Raw genomic sequence first — 14,523 nt, 5'->3', positions numbered from 1 at the left:
ACGGTTCAATCAATTGACGTGTCAATGTAAGGGCGGACGTGCGACAAGCAAAATTTAAGTATTCACGATTCTCAAATGCTTCGAATTGTGTCATTTTGCAACGAAAGCAAGTAAGGAAATCAAAATGTTGAAAAAAGCCCGCCTCCCCACACTAAAGACTCGCCGAGTACGTTGGTAAATCACACTAGTAGGTCGTTAATCATTTTTTTATGCGAATGACTTGGGATGGGAAAGTACCCTGATTGATGCTACTCAAAAAAAATGATACCAAGGATTAAGACAAATAACTTGCGGCAAATGTAGAAAACAGCAACTACTGAATGAATGTAATTCAATACAGCTACTGTTATTTATTCACTTACGACTTCTATTTACTATTCGACTTTAGAGCAAAAACCACTGCTCAGTTGAGAGGTACGGCAGGTGCAAGCTGCCTAAAAAAGCAGCCAGATTTTCAGTTAATTTGTACCACGTACTACAAAAGTGGCAAGAGACAACTGATAAAAAAAGCAAACGTATAAATATATAACAACTCATTATTTAACGAAAGCGTTGTCGTTTTGAAACTGTTACTTAGTATGATTTCTACAGACGCAGAAAAATGTCTCTCGATTGCCTCGAACAAATTTATTCTTAAGACAGAATCGCGTTTACTTTAAGAAAGAACTGGTATTGACTAACCCCTCTTATTCTAGACCCGTGACTCTTGAAAATTACAGTTGATAAATGGTTGAATGTTAAACTAGCTGAGCTTTGGTTAAAGTGGTTGGCATATAGTCAAAATTGATTGTCACTTGGAAAAAAAACAGCGAATAATTTTAGTCGGAGCGTAGCTGGTCTTCGACAAGCCGTTGAAGTAGATGCGTCTTTTAGTCAGCATTACGACCCTTATTCCAGTCTCATGCGCCTATAACGAACCGTACATAGAACTAAAATATTAACTAGAACAATGTCTATCACATGAATTCACAATTAAATTTACATTATTAACTAACGTTGGTTCGGCAAGCTGGCTAAACTACCTTATTTGGGCCTATAATCTTTAATATGTTGTGGTTCGCGATGGCTAGCAGATATGCTTACAGAAAGAGGAGGACGTGAGTCTGGAATAAGGGTCGTAATGCTGATTAAAAGCCACATTTACTTTAGCGGTCCATCGAAGATCAGCTACTCTACGGGTACAATTATCATTTACAGACTTAATATGTTAAATATCCAAAAAGACAACATTTTATAAAACCAACCGGACAGTGGGTTCCGGATTGTAAGAAGCTAATAGTCTATACCTCGGAGGTTGAAACTGGTAGTAACGGAGATAGACTGGTATTGGGGTGAGTAGGTGATGTCAAATTGCGCAGTAGCTAACCGGACAGAGCAAAAGACATGAACAGCAATGGGATTCTCACAAAATAATTCCTGATCTAAGAGCCAAAGATGTAGACTATTGGGTTAGGAGATAACGGGAGACCACTGAGGCAGCAAAAGAAGAGCAACTTGGGAATTTCGTCCAGATTACTTCCTTGTTGTATTATCAATCAGCACTATTCATTACTATAATGTACACATACGCCGTAATATGAAAATAGCATAAATGAGGATGTATTCATGCCTATTGCTACTAACCATTCTGTTGTTGCCCATTGTTTGCTTGGGGGCAACACCACTCAGTACAGGTGGAGGAACTGTAAACCTCTTAAAATGATGGTATCACTAGTGCAAATATGTTACGAGGAGTTTACGGCTGATGGATTGCCCGGTGGAAAAGATTGTTTGAAACAATTAGCGAAAGTGGCTGAATATTTATATGCAAAAGCAACGATTTGAAGAACAAATACTGCACGTATATGTAATCGCATGAGATACACAAAAATCCGTTTTAGGATGTTTGTTTTTCCCGTGCTAAACAGGGTGTATCTAATGACGACTACAAGTCCTTTGTTGTCTATAGTCGCTAAATGAGCAACAACTTTATCTCGCTTACGTCTGTATAAAAGTTGAGCCGCAGTCTTCGATTTCCTGTTAAATTCTAGTAACTACTCGAATTTTAGCATTCAGTGTTGTGCATTTTAATATAGATAAATATAAACTGGAACCGCTAAATGTGGCCTTCTAAATTTTAAAGGTAAAAATATATGGTCTCTTTTTAGAAAACACGTGTCGCCTACGGCTAATGAGTGAAACTGCAGGACGTCACTATCACCCTGACAAAATACTGAAAAAAACTCGTATGATTCCTAACAGATGACATAGCGTGCTCTAATGTGTTTGCATGGTAAAATCATTCGAATTATTACTATAGTAAACCACCATTATAATGTAATATTTAACTAGTTAGTCTATAATAGTCGTTAAGAGCCGATAATATAGACGCCTTTGCACTAGACCAATATAGACTTCCGCACGTAATTACGTGCATCCGTATTCATCAATATGATAGAATCTGATCATTCGTCTCATTTATTCGTATGCATAGACAGGTTCTATAAAATGTAGCTCACTCAGATCGCATATTAATCAAAGCTTTCTTTCTTCAATGGCCAGAATTTAAAGGTCATACCCACTGCTGTGGGCAGGTTACGAGCAACGTAATATTATACCGTGCTGAATTTCAGTGCAAACAATGAACCTGGAAGCAGTCACTGTACGGACCTAAGAAACTCTCTGTATCCTGCAATAAAAACCTGACACTCTGCAAGGGCAATGACATTGCTTCAGCAAATGACAGCATTGACTCAGCAAAACAACAGTTTGAACATTTTATCTGATTTGTGAACTTTTTAAAGTATGTGCCAAAAAAAAGGAAAAGCGGCAGACAAGCTTTTCTTGCTTCACGTTTTTCATGCCTAGAAGAAAGCGTCTTGCCGACGAACGTGCAACTTCGGCGGTAATGCAGGTTATTCATCGTGGTCATGTTGATAACAATCTGTAGCCTAGTCTCATAATGAAGTACTCGCTGCAGTAAAAAGAAGTCTCTACCGGAAGGCATTAACAAAACGATTGGGAAAGAAGCCTTAACAAAGTCATCGACAATCAAGGGCAGAAAGCATTTCGTCAGACTGTCGGACTAGCGGACGGGCGGACGTATAACCCGCTCCCACCGAATCAAAATCTAGCCAGATAAAGTCGGCGAATAGTGGGCAACTAGAGATGGAGGCAAATAGAGTAGAGGTCTATTGCGAAAGAAAGAACGGAGGCAAGAGACGTTAACCCCAGAAAAAGCACCTCGAAGATAGCTGAATGCCACGAACACTGGTGTGTCGCGAACAGCACAACAACAAACGCTATCATTCTAGGGACACATTTTGTGTATCGTACATTTCCCGCAAGCCCTCAGAGTAAAACAACGGAAGAAATAGAGCTTCTGTTCAAACTACCTTTCACAAGGCTGAATCTGCGCTTGCTTTATCTTGCACGCCCCAACCCAATTCAAGCTTGTATCGCCTGATGGTTCAGGCCAACCCTGTCAATTCAACCAACTCGCTGCCTGTCAGCTATCGTAGCCTGGGCAAGCTTTTTGCTGAGGGATAGCCATTAACCCATTTGATATGTTTCAGCCTCAATAAGAGAAATTTAGCATCTTTCATGTGAATACTGAAAATAGTAACGGTGAGCAAAATCTACTACCTTATCGAAAGAAAGGAGCATTATATTTAATAAAATACTACATGTATCTCCCTTACATACATCATTCAAAGGATACATATATATATAAGATTTACAATGCTCGAGTGGGCGGCTTGCAACTTTAGAGCCTTCGTTATTCTGTTCCAAAAAGGCCTGGCAACAGCATTTAACACACAAACTTCATTAACGGTTTGTTACTAATAGCCGGCGTCTAAGGCGATAAAAATATGCCAAAAAAGCTAGCTCTGTTATGTTGTGTGTGCCCGATATTCACACGTGTTCAGTGTATCGTTTCTGAGTCATGTACGTGAATTAAAAAAGCTCAACCATGTTTGTCTGATTGACTGATTTTATAGTGACAAAAACTGCCACTGCACTGCAGTTTGTTTTTCACATATGGCTAGTAAACAAAAGAAAACCTGAACTCATCAGCTTACATAACATTCCATAACAGGTTTGCTTTCGCCAATTCTAATTAATATCAACACAGCCTTTCCTCTAATTGTCCGCATTTCGTAGACGTCATCTAAGAAGCGAACTCACTTAATGAAACATCATAATAGCTTGTGTAAAAACTTCGTGCCCGGCAGCGGTATATATATATATATATACATGTAGGCCTGCTTATTTGGAATGGAAAAGCATGTGAACACGGCAAAGCACGTAGCAAAATCGGCCATTCTAATAAAGCATCAATGTGAGAACAGAATCGCTAGCTAAAAATAATTCTGATGATAATGATAAGAGAATATAAGCCCTTGTTAAAGGAATGGATAACCGCCAACACGGAGCTTGGAAAGAAGATTTGACATAATTGAGATCTGCCCTCTTGTCCACGAGTCCCAAAGGCGAATGACAGCAAAGCTACTAATACCTTGGAAAGCTAAATGAATTAAGTTCGTTGTCTCCCAAGTTTGCTTTTTCAAATTACAAATATATATATATATATAGTTGGCAACTTGATGCAATCGAAGAAGTACGTCAAATGGCAGTCAGTGATTTCACGGACGTTGCAAGACACTATTTTTATTCAATGTTATTTGACAATATGACTGTAATCGATTTTATAGAAAAATAGGGAAGTGACTAATGATTTGATAATAAAAGCCGGTTTTCGAATACCAGTCAAATCTCCACAAAACTGTATCTTAATGTAATAGTTTGTCTCCATAAGCACACTTAATCGTATAGCACTTCGTTTCTTTTATACAATAAATTTCTGCATTTGACATTTGTAACCGTTCGACAGGTCACTCTCAAAATAGTTAGCTATATATTGGCTTGGTAATCCGTTCATCATGCAGCGATCCACCCAGCCGCAAAAGCTGTTCTGAATAGGCGTCTCTTATTGCGACAGATAAAAGTTACTAGTCCGATCGATTTTCGTGACCGTCAAGCTAATTAGTCGATGCATAAGCGGCATGCATTGCCTGCTGAGCTTTTCACGGTTGATCTACAAAAGTAGTTGTACAATAGCGATAAGGACAATAACAGCAACAGCATAAAATAGCTATGGATAAATAGTAATAACATAATTTTTGTTTCCTGTTGACGTAGACGGCGGTTCATAAACGTAAACAAGGCAGGCTGGAATGAGATTCAATGAAAAAATGCAACCAGGAAGGTGAATAAAGCAGTTACGTGAATGATGATTAAATGGTAAAGAGAATCAGCACTAATAGCGCAGAAAGACCTGACGACACAAACAGCGAGGAATTAAGTTTCTAACGAGTAAACTAATAACAACAAACGCGTCATTCATGTTTCAATAGACACTAGTTGAATTTTTCTTTACCATTATATATTATTTTTCGGCGGAAAAAATCTTCCGAGCAATCATTGAGCTGTGGCATTTGCTAAGTCACATCTAGTAGTCTGTTAGTCGTCTAGGCCTGTTCTAGTTCACTGAAATCCAAGTAAACATATTCAACTCTTGAGATTACGAAACATAAATCTATAATAGGAGATTCACAATGCTATGCGGTACCACTGTCAATGCGACTGTGTTATTATAGTGCTGCATGTATGATAATAATTAGTAAAACAGTAAATACGTTGACTTCAGAGTCAAGTTTACATTCAAACTCTTGCTTTCACCATAGGACTACCTTCTCGGGAAGAACGAACGATTGTTTGATAGATACATCGTCATATATATGTGACCACATACCTGTTTTCAATTGTTTTGTCTGGAACGACTCTTTCCGAATTTGTCAATCAACGTCTGTCTGTTTCTGGTAATCCGTCTGTGATCGTGTTCGTCGTTATATGTTTCGTGCCGCTTCGATTAAAACTACTACACTCCATAGATGCGATGCTGTCGTGGGCAGATCGTGGTAAGAGTCGCATTGGACCCGACAAGCGCTTCAAACCTCACGCAAAAATATGATATACGAGAAGCGATAAATGTGTATATTGTAATTGTCAATGGCAATTGTTACTGTCTCGCCTATTTGTTGACGTCGCACGGGCAACAACAGCACGCGGCTTTTTTTATCGCCGCTATCGTCAGCCGCATCGGCATCATCATACCAAGTATAGCGAGCACTGTGGTTGCTATCAATAACAATAGCACATCCCAATAGGATAGCCAGCAGGAAATTCCAATTATTTTCAATTTAAAGGTGCTTCTCTGTCTGTTTTCTTCATTAACTAATCTCTGTGTTTTCGTCTATTTCAAAGGGTAGCCTTGCCATTGAGATTCAATGCCAAATCACTTCAAGGAAAGTGTGGTATTTTTAACAAGTAATAATGTTAAGCATTGCCAAATAGAAATAATTAGTAAATAGAATAGAGCGATATGTACATGAAAAATACCCGGTTTGAGTGTTTAGCTAAATATATCATTGAACAAATACAAGAGTACGTTAGCACAGTTGGCAGCTGAATGTGTGACCGTAAAGGCAGCCAACAATATGTTCTGCTAGCCTTTGGTGTTAGCTTCCGGTTTTAAAAGTATAAGAAAAGTTATAGAATGGATAAAAAAAATTAAGACTGAAGTCGGAACCACTCGTTAAATTTGCTTTTAAAACTCCCTTGCTGTTCATTAACGATTCAGTAATACTCCACTGTGAGCAGATAGTCTAATGAACTGAGGACGACGTTATACCCAAGTGTTCGCGTGCTGTTTACCTTTTCGGTCTTGTGATCGCCGAGCATTGAAATGGGCAGACTGGTAGGTAGAACGCAACTTGGCGTAAATCTGCCGTATCATTTGCAGCTTTGGAATGAAGAATGGGGGAGAGAATGGCAAAATTCGAGCGCATTATTTAACGGATTAGCCTGAGCCGGCCCAAGCCTGCCGCAATACCGCGATATGTTAACATAACAATAGAGACTAATAGCTCGTAAAATACTGTTCAATATACAAAATAGCACTTTGAATAAGTTAAGATGCAAAAGACTCATAGTCTCAAGATGACTCGCAGCTGTGGCACCTGTAAATTTATAAACTTGGTTAGTGGGTCTCGATAACAATTCAGGCTAGGAACACCCGATTGTTTGTACAATTCGAGTTCACTTGGCGACGACTAATATGTAAATATCCAAACCATCTGATTTAGGCTTGTTAAATGCTATTTAACCTCATGTTTGGGCGAATATACTCAACATACTCACAGAGACTACATCTGTCCGAAGAGCACTTCAGAAAAACTATCTGATAGTTGGATTTACACTGGTTCGGGAGTCATCGTTTCACAGAGCGTACTTAATTTTGTCAGATAGCACGGAAAATTCAAAAACTAACCAACCATTCTATCTAAAATCAGGACCTTTCGAGGATTCGATTATATAGTTTGTGCGTCTATTCTACTATAAATCAGAAAGGCCCAAATCTCATTTCCCTCTCTACCCATCTCTAACCCATTTCAATTCCCTACGTTGGCAGCTCATTCCTTATATTTAAGTCATATTAGCATTCTTCATGCTCATGTAATTTCCATATCACGAACTCACTTGGCTTCTCAGTTTATCAAAATCAGCTACATAATGAGACACTTTCGAGAGTAAGCAGAAATCATCTACTATGAATTGACGTGGGAAATCTGTAATGATACGCTACAAACTCCGTGTAATCGCTTACACAGCCTATTGTCATTTTAACAAAGCTTGCATGTTCATAAAGCTACACTTACATGCTAAAATGATTTAGGCTTTATCTTTAATATTGATTAGCAACAAATATAGAGAGAACCTAACTTTTGTTTTTTCGTGGTAAGGTCTATGGTAGGATTTCCCCACATATTAGAGCCGAAAAAAAAAATAAACAAATTTCCGTTCCTGAGTACATCAATATGCGGGCACATTTTCGGTCAAAACACTGAAGTTGCACATCCGCGTGTCGTTTGCTGCCACATAAAGACATAATCAAATAACGAATTGCCTAGAGCCAACACGCGTCACAGTAATGGCAAATGGAGATAGCTGAATGATAATACAGTAATCATTAAAATACATGGAACACATTAGAAACTAACTCTCCTATCTGTAAATGCAGCAACTTTGGAAAACAAATTTGGGCTTAGGTAGATTCTATTTCTGTAGGTGCTTTATAAAATTTAAACGAAATAAATTTACTACAGGATTTATTTTAGTAGATATGATCAAAAAAATCTTTACGAATCCCGATTTACTTTTCTCTTAATTCAAGTTTGCATATATAACACAGTCGCGACAAGTAATGCCAGAATATGCGTTTTACATCGCGCAGAATGCCATATTCCTAAAATGGAACCTTCAAATTCTTAGTAAATATATTTTTGACATGAAGCTGAAGATAAGCTTGATCAGCCAACGTGTCCTATTTATGGTATCTTTTGCTCGGTTATTAGCAATTAAAAACTATTGTCACACAATTTCGTACAGTGAAGTTCATAACTGTAAAGCACGGGCTTGGTACGTATACACCATTGTCCTGGTATATACGTACCAAAATATAAAAATAAAATCTGATCCTTTAATATGCGTTATGTATGATTTAACGTTCAATGTCCGCCATCCGTTATTCGATTCTGGAGTCAATAGAGTAGAAGATTTTCGCCGCATGTACAAATCGCAATGCGGATAATCAGATGTCTAGCGAATTTTATCGAAAAAAGTTTTTTTCAATTCGGTTTATCTCCTCGAAGCCAGCATAAAGAGATAAAACGACAAGATAGATTCCTGACACATCAAAGCCTTGACTTCAAGATTCCAACAATGAAAAAATTTCTAGAGGCCTTTTTAAAACGTCGAACTTATGATGTGCACTATTACCAGCCTCAGGCCAACTCTTCCTGTCACTTTTTGGTCTTTGCTAGTTCGTTCACCCGTTCCATTCTTTCTTCCTGTAGCTATTTTTCGTCTGTCCGTCAAGAAGCACCAACAGCTGCTTGATTGCACACGGAAACAGCTGCTTCTTGGTATAAGACCCAAGGGGGCAGTACATCTCAGAGATTTTTCGTACAATTCTACAAAAATCATGTGCCTTATTCGCGCATATTCTTCGAAAGGCCAGGTAGGGAAGATGAACAGGAATACTGCGTGGACATTACTATAGAAAGGTAGAGACCAAGAGAGAAATACTATTGCAGTTGGGGGCTTGAGACGTAAAAGAAGCAGCGGTTGTAGCAGGAGAAACCAATCCTCTTCAATAATTGCGCTAGCGGCGTAGCACAGGGATCTCAGTGAGCGAATCCACGCACACTCCCAGCTTGTGACAGTGTTACTTGCTGGTCTGTGATGACGATCCGAATGCTATGGTATCGCTCGAGCATCCGGCGGTTTGTAATTACTTTTCATAGGCTTGCGTATATTTCTGCTAAAATAACTTGAGGCTGCACATTAGCACACACAAGTATAGGAATGAAATCGGGTGAGTGATTAATAATTATTAGCTTTATGTGAAGCTATGTTTGATAAACATAAATACAATTTCGCAGTTTAACCGTAATATGTTCATGTAAGTCCCAATCATGCGGCAGGTAATAATAATAACAGACACATTTGATACATCAAATAAAAATCTGTACTATAGTCGCAAATAGTATGCAATAGATTAATATAGCAAAGAGTTGTATAAATGAGAAAAATTATTAATGCTTCAGTGAGATCAGATAATAAGATCCAATTCAGTGCACGCGTCAAGATACAGTTCCCTAAATCTGAATCTTAGCTGCTCTTCTTGTTGTGCTTAACTGTAAGTAAGCTTTGCCAAATTCGAAGCTAGTGCAATGTACCCATTTTTATGTATGGGCATAATTTTTATTTTACTTGTTCGAGCTCCACCAATGTGACAGCGGCAACGCGTATAAGATCCTCAAATATACATCGAAAACTTCGGCTTTGTGGATAGATCGATTCAAAATTATGTTCACTGGGGTATTGACTATGTTCTAATGAAACCGCTATAATAAGGAAAGCAAAGTGAAATATCGCTCTGCCCGAATATCTTCCATGCATCAACTGTATCAATAAAACGTAATGGGCCTTTCTGAAAAGAGTATGTTATTGCAATCTCTGTATATAACGTAATTACTATTGTCATAGCCACCTTGATTGAGGCATTCTCAAAAAATCTTCACAGCGATCAGTGCATGTGTCTCAATTAGCTAGACGCATCCCTCGGGGCATTCTGCAACGCGGCATTATACTCGTTTTCTACAATTTGCTCCTAGTATATCAAAAATGACTTAAACTGTGTATGTCGAATGTGACATTAATCAGTAAATCCACAATTCTCACCAGTGACTTAACTTGTTCTTTTTTTCAATGAAATCAATTATAGATGGTAAACGCATATATTTTCCATTAAAAAGTGTTTTTTAAATATTTTTCGCAAACATCTAATTTTACCAAGCATACTATTCTCATTATGGTGTGTTCTGATGAAGCAAAGCCTATACATAAAAAATCACAACTACTCTTACTGAGCTTGGCACAAATTTAAGCAAATTATTTAATTCATTTTCAATAAATGTTATAAAATACGATGTCACACAAAGATAGTCAAGGTATACCGTTATCTGTGCCATTTCTCAACCTGTACCATGAAATTCTGTAGTTTATGGAAGAGCTTACCACACATTTGGTTCTGCATTAAATATTAATATAGTTAAATATACAAAATAGCTGAGCGGTTATTTAATAAATTCGAAAAAGATAAATAATTACTTGTATTAACATAAACAATTAAATCGATTAGGTTTCTTAGGTTGCCAAGTATCCGGCCGTCAAGAATTATTTGAATAACGTGTTGCACGTATACAACATAACGTAATTAGTCCTTGAGATAAAAAAGAAGGTCTAAGTCCACAAAAAATGGTCTTTTTTTCTAAATAAAAAAAACTGGCCTCTTAAAAAAATTGGTACAAAACTGATAAAATATAGATTGACATAGCGTGAAATAGTCAATGGTCGCTTTTTTTAAAAATTCTTTTTTACTCATTATGACGTATTATCACAGTAATTAACGCAAAGTAATTGTTATTTCTTTGGCCAATCTCTCTTTTTGCCAAAACATCAGCAATGATCACCTTTAGCAAAGCTCATACAGCAAACTGCAAGAATAATTAGGTAGACTGTGAATCCCTAGCCTCTCCTAACAGTAACTGTAGAAGATCGTACAGATGTTGGAGTGGCTGTTACAGGCTGTTTAACATTCGTAGACGTATCTTTGGTTGTTGTTGTTACTGCTGTGTGACGTGATAGTTATGAAAACATTACTATCGACGTCATTCATTCGACAACATTCGGGTTGACTCATTTCGCTGAATAATTTATATTATAGATCTTTTCATACTACGTATCAAAGATATAACAAAGATCAAAATAAATTTTACAGCGCGAAATCTCGAACTATATGAATGAAATAAGTAATGCAGTCTTTTTTTACCATAGGCCTTCTTGTCATCAAGCGCAAGCCAATAGTAGACGAGCAGTGAATAACCAGAAAGGAAGAGAAATGATCTAGATGGCAATCTTTAAAGACGCTTCAGCTGCATTTCTTCAATCATGATCAGAATGTGATTCTTTGGCTAATACGGGCCACTTTTATTAGTTGTTGCTTGTTCCGGAGAAGCATTAGGAAGCAGGTAACGGAACCGGAACTTGACTGCCACAGATCGGTTCTCGTCGCCCCACTCGCACCAGCGTAACGGACTTATCTCGTTTAGCAGCGATCGCAGTCAACTATCGGTGACAGCAATGATACTGCTGTTGAACCACTGCTATCGTCAGACTGATGAACACTAAAAACATCTACTTTTTTAATAATCCCGGACCTGAAACATCTTTCGTAATTTTTTGTATGGACATAAGTAGAATGGATCATTGTAGTGATGTAGGACCGAAGCAACAGAGTAGCGCATATACGCAATGGGGACCAAAACTAAGTTCTACTACAAGCGAAATATTTCAAACGAGCCTTACTACATTGGCTGAGCCGTAAACCGGTTACCTAAACAACTGTGAAGGTCGGAAATCATATTCTTCCATAAATTTCATTTCTTCCTTTGATGGTATAGACCTAATTTTAACATATATAAATTCGATGGTAAATGATCGGTAACATGTAGCACGAATATAATCAAGATTGACGATGAGCACGGTAAACAGCTATATTCCTCAAGCCCTACTCTTTCTATCCACCACTCTCAGGAGTGCTATAGTCTTTTTACAGATTCTTCTAGCATATATAGCGTGACATGGGCAACTGCGAATAGGAATTATCAACTGCGTAAATCATACATATATAGAGTGAAAGAAAAAGTAAAAGTAGCACACACCCTCTACAGGTCTCTACTATGTATTATATTTTACGAGTACATACCGTGTGATTGACTCCCCACATAAACACGCTAAGCAGGGGCTCGTTGGCGCGGAACAGTTTGGCCTTCTGCTGCTTAGGCTTGAGGTGTTTCTTCTTCAGCCGACTGGCGCTTTTCGCTACTGAACTCATCCTGGCGGATGTTTTACTGCTGCCGCTGTTAGATGGTAATTGTTGTTTAATCGTAATCTAGCTTTTCTGGCCTTTAAAGCCTTACCACCCTGACACTCATGCACAGACGAATATCAGGTCGCAATAAGTTTTTTTGCCCTTCCACTTCGCACTCTTGACACCTGTATGGAGCCCTTCGCTATTGCTATCTATTGTTATTATTATTAGCAGCACTATAATGAGAATTAGGACGATGCGCGTTGCCAGCTGGAACTACTTGAAACAGACTGCCACACTCACGCAACTCATCAGTAAACACATTGACACTGCCAGCGTGATCAGCATCACCGTCAGCAACACCGGCAAAACAGCTATTCGGATTTGCCCCTGTTGTTCTGTCGTAGAAGTTTCTTTTTAATCGAACTACAGCTGCTGTTGATTGCAGTAATGATCGTCGCAGTAGCGATAATAATAAGAAACAAACATCTAGAAACAGACTTGAGCTATGCGCATAGTATTTGTGGGTTCGCCTAATCCTGTGGCGTTTCCAACAGGAAGCACTGATTATACTGCTGCCGCAGTCGTTGCTGTTTCGCGGATTTTAGGACTAGCAGCTGCAACTGTAACAGCAGTAATCGTAGCAGAAAGCGGCAGTTAACCGATCAATACTATTCTCCAAACAAGGGCACCAGTAAACATACACGATCCATTAGAATCAACCGTTCGTTCGCTCGCTCTAATTCGGTTCGTCCCTTCGTCCGTCTGACCGACCGATTACCATCAGTAGACTGAAAACCTTGCCAGTCCAGTAGATTTGTTGTGTTCTGCCTATGTATACACTATACGGATGAACATACTTTTTGATAAGCCACGGTTTAGTGAGTCAGTGAGCGAGCTGCTGGTTGACCGGTTACGCGGCTGATCAGTTCGGTATTCAGCGAGCCAGAATATAGTCAGATAATAAATAGATAATATCCATGCTATGTATACACTCTGTACAGTATTATGATAGGTGACCGTAGCGGTAGAGACTCTTGTTGCTGTCGGGTGAGTGAACGTGCGCACCGTTCACCCTGGGCACCTGCTGCTTGCTCCTTCTGCTATTCTGACCACTCTGCTACTCGATGAGCAGTCGCACGAAGATCTTCCCTTCAACTGTTAAATGCTGCTGCAGAGTATGCTGACCGTCTCTATTCACACCAACCAGCCATGCCAGCCTTTGCAGATTCCCCCACACACTCACTGTCTCTGCAGTCGTTCCGCACAGCAGTTGACTGGTCCGTTGCTTCCAGCGAGCTCAACGACTGGCTGAGACGACACTCGAAGGCACCCGACCGACTCCTAACTAAATGCGACTGCCACTACGACGAGCCGCGAACATCAGCTACTTTTACGAACGGCCAGAGTAGAGTAGTCCGCAATACCAGACAGCAGGCGGATACAACACAAGTGTTACGTGAATCAGACACAAGTCGACAGCCACTGTCCAGGTGTTACTATTACTCCTGCCTGTCCAAGTGCAACCTCAGTTCCCGTTCTCAGGCCTTACAAAGACACCAGGAAGAAACAAAAACGGAGGGACAGATTGCAATTCAATCCAGTCGTCGTCTCTGTTGTCCTCTCATGCACCTCGACCCAAACATAGCCCATTTAAAAACCACAATACACACACACACATAGATAGACACACACACACACACATTGACACTCGACCAGGGACCACCCAATCCAACAATAACACTATGACTGGGAGATCGCTAACGCAATGCGCTCACGGGGACGGCGATACAGCACTGGCCCTACTGGCTGGTAGCTAACAACGTGTTAGCAGACGACAGATCCGCGTAGTCACTCCAAATAAAGCATACGGCTATGAGCATCATCGAACCACCCACGGCTGCTGTGAATTCTGGTAGAACCTAGAATCAGCAGCTTGATGATCTCCTACACAATTTTGTTATTGTTATTTGCCGTTATTAAAG

General features: G+C 39.3%; 1 protein-coding gene across 3 annotated transcripts in view; it reads right to left on the bottom strand.

Annotated features, from left to right (window-relative positions):
• Window positions 1-14,345, bottom strand: part of PIP4K (phosphatidylinositol 5-phosphate 4-kinase) — a 38,200-nt gene extending 23,855 nt beyond the window's left edge. The window contains exon 1 of one of the 3 annotated variants that reach the window (XM_086978466.1): window positions 12,434-14,345. In XM_086978466.1, the coding sequence (XP_086834592.1) occupies window positions 12,434-12,562 (129 nt within the window). In that variant the 5' untranslated portion in view covers window positions 12,563-14,345. Of the gene's footprint in view, window positions 1-5,794; window positions 5,947-12,433 lie in introns of those variants that run through there. The other 2 variants (XM_022790520.2, XM_086978467.1) reach the window with 2 other exon arrangements.
• Between the last annotated feature and the right edge of the window lie 178 nt (window positions 14,346-14,523).

This window comes from Varroa destructor, unplaced genomic scaffold (assembly GCF_002443255.2).
Source record: "Varroa destructor unplaced genomic scaffold, Vdes_3.0 BEIS01000002.1, whole genome shotgun sequence".
Lineage (NCBI taxonomy): Eukaryota > Metazoa > Arthropoda > Arachnida > Mesostigmata > Varroidae > Varroa > Varroa destructor.
Note: the sequence above shows the minus strand (reverse complement) of the source record. Positions and strands in the feature narration are given on the sequence as shown.